The 11,677-nt window shown below is 46.1% G+C and overlaps 1 protein-coding gene across 1 annotated transcript in view; it reads right to left on the bottom strand.

Moving 5' to 3' along the window:
* ptpn18 (protein tyrosine phosphatase non-receptor type 18) overlaps nucleotides 1–11,677 on the bottom strand; it is a 24,989-nt gene that overhangs the window by 9,548 nt on the left and 3,764 nt on the right. Inside the window, exons 2-3 of the mRNA XM_037684587.1 lie at nucleotides 2,356–2,448; nucleotides 1,714–1,903 (exon numbers count right to left, since the gene is read on the bottom strand). Of these exons, the coding sequence (XP_037540515.1) occupies nucleotides 1,714–1,903; nucleotides 2,356–2,448 (283 nt within the window). The remainder of the gene's footprint in view (nucleotides 1–1,713; nucleotides 1,904–2,355; nucleotides 2,449–11,677) is intronic.

The following is an 11,677-nucleotide window of genomic DNA, read 5'->3' as shown; positions in this document are numbered from 1 at the left end:
TAGATCCAGACATCTTTAGATCCAAACATCTTTAGATCCAAACATCTATAGATCCAGACATCTTTAGATCCAAACATCTATAGATCCAGACATCATTAGATCCAAACATCTATAGATCCAGACATCTTTAGATCCAAACATCTATAGATCCAGACATCTTTAGATCCAGACATCTTTAGATCCAGACATCATTAGATCCAAACATCTTGAGACATTGTTGCTTGTGTCCAGGAGTTAATCAGCTGATCAGGCTGTGACAGTTTACAGAACCTCTTCACAATATTCTCATTTTATTTTATTTTATTATTATCTGTAAGTTATAATCATCAAAATTACAAGAAATAAAGATTAAATATTTTGCTCTGTTAATCAATGAGTTCCATTTTCTGAAGTGATTGACAGAAAACAGTGAACGTGGTCACAATGTTCTAATGTTTTGAGATGCACCAAGTCCTGATCTGGTCCTGATTTCTTTAGACTTCCAAAGATCCAGGCAGGGAGGTCCTGACATCTTTCAGCTCTTCTGGTGGACTCCATGGTGTTCACAGACCAGAGGAGAGTCTCTCCAGCATGTCCTGGGTCTTCTCTGGGGTCTCCTCCCAAGTAGACATGTCCAGAACACCTCCCTATGGAGGCCCAGGGTCCATCCTTACCAGATGTCTGAACCACCTCTGGCTCCGCTGGATGTGGAGGAGCAGCGGTTCTACTCTGAGTCTCTCCTGATAACTGAACTTCTCACTCTATCTCTAAGGAGAGCTACCCTGCAGAGGAAACTAATTTCAACCTCCTGGATCCAGGATCTGGATCTTTCTGTCTTTACCCAGAGTTCCTGACCACAAATGAGGGTAGGAACGTAGACCAAGCGATAAACAGAGACCTTCTCCTCACAGCTCAGCTCCCTCTTCACCACAACAGACCGGCTCAGAGTCCACAATACTGCAGATTAGGAATGCGTGATATAAATGGTACACGGTAGAAACGATAGAAATTTAGCCTACGATAGCGATCTGTCTTCTACCGGCTAACCGCAGTAATGCTGTGTTTGATGTAAAATCAGAGTTGTCAGTTTAATCGTTTTTTTTTTAGCTGAAAACTGCGCAAGTGGCGTTAAAGTCTTTTCTTCGAGCGCTAAGTAGCGAAGCTACAAGCTAATTACAGCCGGCTTGCCGTAGTGTTGCCATATTCTGAAGCATGTGCAAAAGTGTTGGTCAGCTTTAGAGAAACCTGCTCTCTGATCTGTGAAAGAACGATGTGTTGTGTGATTTTACTGCGAGACCCTCTGGTCAAAGCCACAGACTCATTTTGTGTCAGATCTCCATTAAAGCAGAAGGAGGCGCCCACTAGAGGGTTGGAGGGTGAAGTGTTTCAGTGTAAAATGCTGCTCTGTTGCTCTTCATTTATTAAGTGAGACTGGAAACTGTTAAAAGTTAACATTTTCTTCTGTTTAAAACACATGGCTAAAACTACATTTGATATATTTTGCACTACAAGGAAGAAGCCCAATACTTGATTTGTTTATTATTTGAAAACTCTCTGGACCTAGTAGTGGAATTTTCTTAATTCAAAATATATGATGGCAAAAGGACACACTATGCTTTTTTAAACATTCCTATTAAGTTTTATACCCAAAACATATTGCGATATATATCGTTATCGCCACCCTTCACAGTACATATCGTGATATGAATTTTATGCCATATCGCACATTCCTACTGCAGATGCTGCACCAGTCCTGTCTCCGCTCTTCCCTCACTGAGAATAAAACCAGATACTTGAAGTCCTCCTCTTGAGGCAGAACCTCACCTCCAACCTGGAGAGGACAGTCCACCCTCTGACTGAGGACCATGGCCTCAGATCTGATAGTTCTGATCCTCCTCCCAGCTGTGAACCGCTCCAGTGACAGCTGAAGACCAACAGGACCACGTCATCTGCAAACAGCAGACTGAATCCTGAGGCCACTGAACCGGACTCCCTCCACTCCTCACACACACCCTGCGGTAAAACCGTTTAACGGTTGATGAACTCTGACACAAACGAGAACCGTGACAGATGAGGACCAGAACCAGCGTGAAACAGAACCCAACAGACAGCTAAAATAAAACCACACCGATGCTTTTGAACCGTTAGCCTACCTGTCTGGGAGCGTCCTACATTCGTTCTGATTCACGTTTTCAAACGTCTCCTCCAGTTTAGAGTCTGTATGTTCAGAACAAGCTGCTGTCAAACTGGAATTTAAAACAGGAAGTCATAGACTCGACCACTTCCTGTTTCTGCAGCAGCTCTGGGACAACTTCCTGCTCCCACATCTACACTCCACCCCCTGGTTTCTTCTCAGATAGTAAACATGATGTTTACCTCCGGCTGGTTACAGTACAGCTGCTGATCCGACGCCTGTAGGAACCGCTCGAGCATTTGGACCACGGCCCGGTGGATGAACGAGTACTGGTCCTGGAAACAGAACCAGAGTTCATGGAGACAAGGGAACACGAGAAACACATCAAACTAAAACCTTTGATTTACAAGTCAAAGTTTCTTTGTCGTTCCCCCACATGCGGTGCATGAGGTGGACTGAAATTACACCACACCATTTTATTTATAGAGCACTTAAAACAGCTACAAGACCAACCAAAGTGCTGAACAGACAGAACAACAGACAACACACGAAGCAATAATGAACACAACACAAATAATCCGAACACCATCAGCAGAGGCGGATTGCAAGCCATGTACACGGGCGCCATCTCACTGGGAAATTATGCACACAGGGTCCCAGTTACATCCAACAAAAGTATAAAATGTAAAGAAAAACATTAATAAGATCTAAGACATGAACTAAGAATACACTAAACACTAGTAGTACAAAAACAATACACCGAACAACAGCAGCACGAACACGAGTCTGTGTGAGCAGAAGAGGACAAATGAACACAGCAACATGAAACAGATCAGCAGCAACATGAAGCAAATCAGCAGCACATATCAACAATCAAGTGGCATCACAGTGATTTTTACAGTGATGGACCCACAGAACCACCCATTACATTTGAAGCCAGAACTTTTGAACCAAGTACTGTTGGACCCAGAACTTTTGGACCCATTATTGTTAGACCCATTATTGTTAGACCCATAACTGTTGGACCCGAGAGCATCAGAAGCATCTGTAATTTGGGGGGACACACTGATGTGTGTGTGTGTGTGTGCGCGTGCACCAGTGTACAAAAAAGAGCAACATTTCATCTAGATGTCCTGAGTTTAATTCCATTTAAAACATGTTTCTCAACAAGTTAGTGTAAATTCAGCTGTGGGTTTTAAAGATATTTCAACTTTAATGCACTTTATTAACACACATCATCAGGTCGGCACTATTGGGTTTACAAAGAAATAAACTTCACCACTAGATTTTTTTACTTGTGTTCAACACGACTCATCTAAATGTTGTTTCTCATGAAGCTTGAGGACAATAAGGTGTGGGGTTTTTAAAGACATTTCAACTTTAATGCACCTGAACACACAGCGTCTCTTACACCTGCAGCGTCTCACAGCATCACACTTACTGCTAAGATAAGATGCTACAGACGTAGCGCTCCACTTCTCTCCTAACATGAATATATGTTTATGATCAACCCTCCCAGTCAACAAGTGCCAGCACTAAGCTTGCTAAAAGCTGGCGAGTGAGCAACGCATGTGTCTCCACCTCCTCCACCTGTGCGCGTTCTCTGCCAAGGCAGGAGGAGACGCAGAGGAGAAATACTGCAGGCTGCTGGAGAGTTGGAGGTAACCAGGAAAACCTGGAGTGGATTTTTAGTGGTTTGAGTATTCTCCTATTAATCAAGTGGAATGGATTAGTTCATGAAGGAAACAGCACTGACTGAACTAATGGTAAAAAGGTGTTTGAATGTGGGGGGAGACACGTCCCCCTTCACATACAACGGTTGTGGCGCCTATGACTGGACTCATTAATGGTGGACTCAGAACTGTTAGACCCATTAATGGTGGACTCAGAACTGTCGGACCCATTATTGTTGGACCTAGAACAGTTGGATCCATTATTGTTGGACCCAGGATTGTTGGACCTAGAACTGTTGGACCCATTATTGTTGGACACAGAACTGTTGGACCCATTATTGTTGGACCCAGGATTGTTGGACCTAGAACTGTTGGACCCATTATTGTTGGACACAGAACTGTTGGACCCATTATTGTTGGACCCAGGACTGTTGGACCTAGAACTGTTGAACCCATTATTGTTGGACACAGAACTGTTGGACCCATTATTGTTGGACCCAGGATTGTTGGACCTAGAACTGTTGGACCCATTATTGTTGGACACAGAACTGTTGGACCCATTATTGTTGGACCCAGGACTGTTGGACGCATTATTGTTGAACCCATTATTGTTGGACACAGAACTGTTGTACCCATTACTAATGGACCTTGTACTGTTGGCTCTTTTATGGTTTGACCTCATATTGTTACATTACTATTTGAACTCAGACTGTTGGACTTAGTGCTGTTGGAGCCCTTATTGTCGGACCATGACTGTGAACACCTACTTTGGTCTGGACTGCTGATGGTCTTTGTCTTCGGAGCTCCAGGACAATGTTCAGGATACTGAAGTCTTTTCTGATGCACTGCAGAACAAACAACAAAATCAGTGGAAACCTGAAAACAAATTTGTGATGTCCTACAGCTGGCCTGGAGGCCACAGGGACACATTCAGGAACTTCTTGTTTTAGCTGCCCAGTAAATCTGACCACTGATGACATTTTTACATTCAAGTTCTTTACTTGTCCAGTGCTGGACTAAATTTGTTACTGGCAAACTTAAATGAGCACCTAAAAATCCTCTTGTTCCATATTTTCCTAAGAGGGCACTTCGCTATCAGACTGCAGGTTTACTTATGGTTCCTAGGGTTTCCAAAAGCAGAATGGGAGGAAGATCTTTCAGTTCTCAGGCTCCTCTCTTGTGGAACCAACTTCCAGTTTCTGTCCGTGAGGCTGACACACTGTCCAGTTTTAAGACTGGGCTCAAGAGTTTCCTTTTTGATAAATCCTATAATTAGGGTTGGCTTGGTTTCCTGGGGTATCCTATAGTCATGGTTGGAGGTCATGGTTGGACAGATCAGGGCAATCATGTTCAATCAGGGCCATCCATTGAACTCTGTCTTCTCTAATCAGCAAAGTTCATTGAGCACCAGACTCCGTTCACTGAGGTGCTCTACTGAGAGACTAAATAACTTGTTTGTCCCTTGTGCCATTAGGCTATATAATTCGGCCATTCCTGGCAGGAACCAGAGAAGTTAACTGCTTATGTTCCCTAACATAGCTGTTGCTTGATCTCCTCTTAGTGCTGTTTATTATTATTATTATTTTTAATAGTCCATTTTTTAATCTGGTGTGTTTTTATCTTATTGTTTGTATGAATGTGAGCTACAGACTACCATATAATTTCCTTTGGGCCTGCCTGCCTGCCTGTGCCTGCCTGCCTGCCTGCCTTTCTTTCTTTCCATTCTGTATTCCGGGTGTAGCTGATGGTGTCAGCCTCTTTGTTGACTATTCTGTACTTCGATTGGTGCCTTTGGCATGATCACCTGTTGGAGACTCTGTCAGAGAATCCCTGCATTAACTGCAGTTACATGCCCCGTACCGTGAGGGTGGCTCGGCTGGTCCAGCTGGCCCAGCTGTGCCCCGAGCTTGGTGATGACCTTTCGTCTTCTGGGTAGGCATCTCTGCTTAGGTGCTCAAAGTGCTGGAATGAGGCCTCAGTCCCTGTGGCTCCTACTAAGAAGAAGCAGGCTAAGCCTGATCAGGGCCTCGCCACGAGCGTTGAGCAGTTGTCTACAGAACTGGCAGAAATTAAATCTCTATTTGATATCTCTATATGACCAGTACAGGGAAAAGAGAGCACATTACACCAGTTTTGGCCTCACTGCACTGGTTACCGGTTCACTTTCTAATCCAGTTCAAAATACTCATGTTTTTCTACAAATCACTGAACAGCCCCCCCCCCCCCCCCCATTCTCTGATCTGCTACAACCGTATGTTCCACCACGTTCCCTGAGGTCAGCGGACCAGTTGCTCCTCACAGTTCCAGGAACTCGTCTTAAGCGCAGAGGTGACAGGACCTTCTCTGTAGCAGGACCAAGACTTTGGAACGAGTTACCTCTGCTTGTCAGACAGGCCCCCTCCCTCTCGGTTTTCAAGTCCTGTTTAAAAACTCACTACTATTCGGTGGCTTTCAACACCAGATGATCTGTGTTTTGATCCTGTATGCTCCACACTGGTTTGTCGTCATTATCTGCATTGTTTTTATGTCTATATTCTGATTTACCTCATTTTGTATTTTGCTTTGTGTGTTACCTGTTGTTCTGTCTGTGCAGCACTTTGGTTGGCCTTGTTGCTGTTTTAAGTGCTCTATAAATAAAGTGGTATGGTATTTCAGGCATGCCAGCTGGATGCTTCAGTGGCAGCAACTGGATTCACTTTTCCACCCATGTCTGAGTTGGCTGCGGAGGAGGATGTGCTGTCCTTGGCTGCCTCTACCTCTCACTTTTTAGGTGAGGAGGAGGCGCAGTCATCTTGAACTACAGAGATTGGCTCACTCTCTTTGTCTAAGAGCAGGTCAGATGACAGCTCTATGCAGGACATTATGTGTATGGCCCTGAGGCAGCTGCAACTGGACATTCCACAAGTAGCAGAGTCCACCCCTAGAAGTGCCTTCTTCAGGTGCGGATGAACCCCTTCTCTGTCCCTCCATCGGAGGAGTACCTGACGGAGTTGCATGAGTGTTGGTAGGACCCTAGAGCCTCTTCACGCCTCCCCACAGATGATCAGGTGTTGGCGGCTATGCATGAGTTGGCCAAAGCAGGCCTGAACCATATGCCGGCAGTTGAACCCACCATTGCCTTGCTCATTGTTTCACTCAAGGAAGCCCTGTGCCTCGAAATCCGGTGCCCACAGGCTCAATGTAACGTTACAGATGACTTCCTCTGTAAAGCTTATAACACCGGAGTGCGTGCTGGCTGCCTCAGTAATTCCTTGGCGCACCTCATGTTTGTCCTCTCCACATCTCTTCAGGACACTAACGAGGCAACAACAGCGATGGACTTTTTTAAAGCAGCCCTTCAGGCCTTTGCTCTGATGACCAGAGAACTTGGGCATGTAATGTCCTTTTTAGTTCAGGCCCATGAACAGATCTGGCTGGCGCAGTTGACATCGGACGAGTCATGCCGCAGGACCCTCCGTAGTGTCCTGGTGGTACCAGGGGAGTTGTTCAGTTCAGCTGCATTGGAAGCACTAGAACAGACAGTCCAGGCACAGCAAAATAGACAGCAGTTTTCAGGTCTCAGCAGGGTAATGCCCCCTCCAACTCCTCGGCATCCAAGGTGCCCGTTGGCTGGTCCTAGCATTTGACTGCCACCTCGGGGTTATCAGAGTCAGAGTCAGAGATTCTTTATTGTCATTCGCACCACATGTGGTACATGTGGTGGAGCAAAATTATGTACACAGGGTCCCAGTTACATCAAACAATAAAATGTACAAGAAAAACAACAAACATATCTAAGATATAAACAAGAAAAACATCAGCTAAAATACACCAAGCACTAATACCATAAAAACATTACGTCGAACAGCAGCACGACCATGAGCGTGAGTCTGCATGAGCTGATGAGCACGCATGAACACACCAATATGAAACAGATCAGCAGCAACATGATGTGATTTTTCACAGTGATTATTCTTGCCAGAGATTCATGAGTCTAACAGCCTCAGGGTAGAAGCTGTTCTTTAGTCTAGTGGTTCTACACTTAATGCTCCTCAACCTCCTTCCTGAGGGGAGCGAGGCAAAAAGTGTGTGTGCTGGGTGAGTGGGGTCCTTCATGATGCAGGTGGCTCTCTTCCTGCATCTGGAGGTGTAGATGTCTGTGATGGTGGGGAGGCTGACACCAACAGACTTCTGTGCAGCCTTCGCCACTCTCTGCAAAGCTTATGATTGGCTATGGGTTAGGCTATGGGTTTTGTCCTTGTGCCATGCAACGGAGACCCAGCAGAGACCTTCGTGGGTCAGTCTGCCAACCAGCCAGGTAGGTTCAGATCATGAACTCTGAGAGTGTTCACTCGGTGCATGAAGGCAGCCCTCTCCTCTCTGCAGGCTGACGGGGTGAAGGTTCTTCCATACCTCGACAGTTGGTTTCTCTGCGCCCCGTCTCAAGCATGTACCTATCGCAATACAAGTCGCCTGATTGCTCATGTGTCCCAGTTGGGCCTCAAAGGGAACTTGGAAAAGAGCTGCTTGATCCCTTCTCAGAGAACCACCTTTCTTGGGGTGATTTTAGATTCACCTTCTATGAGGGGTCACCCATCTATTCAGAGGGTGAGTGACGTACTCCGGTTGGTCAGTCGATTTAGGTTAAGCAGGCAGTCGCCTTACACCGCTTTCCTGCAGCTGCTAGGCAAACTGACATCTGTCACTAGAGTTGTGTATTTGAGTCTGCTGTCACTGCACCCCTTAAAGAGGTAGCTCAACAGCTTTCACCTGGATGCCAGGCTGCACAGGCATCGCAAACTCATGGTGACATGATCATTCATGCTTTCGTGCCTTGACCCTGTGGAGAGACAGAGCTTATCTATCCAGGGGTGTCCCCATAGGGATGGTTGTGTGTTGCAGGGAGGTGGTCACAACTGACACCAACTCCATGGGATGGAGTACTGTGTGGCAAAACAGAGTGGTCCAGGGCCACTAGTGCTAGAAAGATTGCTCCAAGCACATAAATATAGTGGAGCTGTGTGCTATGCATTTGGCGCTCAGGCACTTTCTACCCCAGTTAGAAGAAATGCATATCCTAGTTAGGTCAGACAACACCTCTGTTGTCTACCACATCAACCATCAAGGTGGCACCAGGTCAGCACAACTTCTGAAAGTGTCCAGAGATCTCCTGGAATCACCCACTGCTTTGGAGTCTTTGTCACAGTGTCCCATGGTGTCTTCCAACCAAGAAGGACTTGCTATCTCAGTTGGGGGGACTGATATGGCACCCCAGTTCTCAACATCTCTGACTGTGGGTGTGGCCACTAGAAGGCTTGGGCAGCAGCTGACCAGAATTTCAGATCCCATCAGACACACCATTTTGGGCGCAATGGTACCCTCTACTTGTCAGCAATATGAAAACAGGTGGTGTCTGTTTTACCAGTGGTGTTCTGCCTGCAATGGCAATCCAGCCTTCTGTACAGTACCCACCATCCTGGAGTTTCTCCAATCCCTTCTTGACAAGGGTTGCTCCCCTTCAACACTTAAGGTATACGTAACGGTGATTCAATTCAATTCAATTCAATTCAAAAGTACTTTATTAATCTCAAAGGGAAATTATTTGTTGTTGTAACTCGTTATCCTCATTTCATTAAGAGATGTCATAGATGCTGATGCTGTAGACAGGAAGGATCTCTTGTAAAGGTCCATCCCACAGTGGATCCTAAGAAACTGGTTGCAGATGCCGTCTGAGCTGTCCACCCAGACTCGGCTGGCCTCTCGGTTCCCTCAAGCTGTAGGGGACCGAATGCCGGGCAGAACTCCTCCCAGAGCGATGGCCACTCCCCCCAGCAGTCTGCAGAGCTCCTCGTCGCTGTGGACAGCCAACTGTAGGCGCCGAGGGACGATCCTGTCCTTCCACTGTCATGAGCCGTGTTTTCTGCTAGTTCCAGGATCTCAGTGGTCAGGCACTCAAGCACAGCTGGCAGGTAGATGAGAATGCGTCCACAGAATATCCTTTTCAACTCATTTGAGATTTGGGGCTGTAGTTGAGATATTATTTGAGCTTTTGAGATGTTAATCAGCTGCTGTTGGTTGTAGAAAACTGCCTTGTTGCCATGGTTATGCATCACGACAAATGTCCAAAACTAAAAAAGTTTCAGTAAAAATCCTTCCATCTGCACAGCATCTGATACCAGAGGAAACCATCATCCAAAAAATGTGATTTACATCCAGAAAAAGAGGAATTAAAGTTTCCAAAAGCAAAATCTCAAAATGAAAGTAACAGAGCTGTTCCAACCTGAAGCCACCTTGAGCGGCGCAATTCTAGAACTATATCATCTAATCATGCTGACAATGATGGCTATACGGCAGGAAGCCACAATCTAGTTTCTTTTTTCTGCATGGCGCTCACAGGTTGCACCTGCCAACTGTTCCGCGGGCACCAGTTTGAGATTTGTCCTTAGTTTTTGAAACTCTGTGCTACCCTCCATTCAAGTCCTTGACGCAGGCAGACCTCAAGTGGCTCTCATGTAAGATGGTCTTTTTGTTGGCTATTGTCTCAACTAAGAGGGTCGGCAAGCTACATGGTCTTTCTGTCAGCCCTTCATGTCTCAGATGGGGCCCTGATGACTCTGGTGTTAACTTGTGGCCAAACATTGCATTCGTACCCAAGGTGTCATCTCATTCTCATTGTAACCAGCCATTGAAGTTGGCATGTTTTCAGCCTACACCAGGAGGAACTGGTGATAGGTCTGGGTTATTGTGCCCAGTGAGGGCAATGGAGGCACACATCATGACTATTGCCGCTGTAAGACGTTTAAACCAACTGTTCTTGTGTTATGGAGGCCCTAGGCTAGGTTGTCCTCTTTCCAAGCAACGTCTCTCCCACTGGATTGTGGATGTCATCTGCCATGACTACACTACAGGACACGGCTCACCACTGGTTGGCATGAGGGCACACTCTACCAGGAGTGTCTCTACTTCCTGGGCATACTTAAGAGGGGTTCCGTTGCAAGCGATATGTGCTGATGCATCATGGGCTTCCCCAAACACGTTCACCAGGTTCTACAATGTCAATGCGGCCACCCCTCATCCTCTAGGCCAGGTTCTTCTGCAAGGGTCCTCTGGGCCTCCTCAGTGAGGTATGTGCTCAGGATTCCTCATGACATTGCTGGTATTAGTCATTCGGTGCTTTCAGCACCACCCTCTAGCAGTAAGTAGGGATGAAATAGAACAAAAGTTACATATTTAACTATGGTTCTATGAATTTCGGATGACCGCCAGAGCTTCTGTCACTCAGAAGCCTCACATTCAGCGAGAAGATTCTGTAGGAGCAGGGCCGTGGATGATGCCAGGCTATATACCCTCTGGCTAATCATCTGACGTGTCACAGCTGTGACTTTTTTGGCATTACTACTCTAACGATGCATGCACGCAGGGAATATTCAGTGCTTTCAGCACCACCCTCTGGGATTCATAAAAACATAGTTACATATGTAATATTTGTTTTCTCTTAATTGTGGCATTTTATTACGTTACCTCAGTAACTAGAAGGTCATGGATGTAGTCGAGAGCGCAGATGACTCCCGTCCTCCCACAGCCGGCACTGAGACACACACACAAGATGCAGCATGCATGTTAACTGTGCCATCGTTATCAGGTGTTACCTGCTGCATATTCACAGCCTCCTGCTCTGTGTGTGTGTGTGTGTGTGTGTGTGTGTGTGTGTGTGCGTGCGTGCGTGTGTGTGTGTGTGTGTGAGTGAGAGAGAGAGAGAGAGATCTGTCCTGTTGAATCTTAATGACCAGCTGACCTGTGATCAGTGCTGCTGGTACAAACAAGCTGCAGTGATGATGAGTCGAGTTAACCACCGTTCACAAGCCTGTGTGTGTGTGTGTGTGTGTGTGTGTGTGTGTGTGTGTGTGTGTGT

This window comes from Nematolebias whitei, chromosome 11 (assembly GCF_014905685.2).
Source record: "Nematolebias whitei isolate Nwh7 chromosome 11, NemWhi1, whole genome shotgun sequence".
Classification (NCBI taxonomy): Eukaryota; Metazoa; Chordata; class Actinopteri; order Cyprinodontiformes; family Rivulidae; genus Nematolebias; species Nematolebias whitei.
Note: the sequence above shows the minus strand (reverse complement) of the source record. Positions and strands in the feature narration are given on the sequence as shown.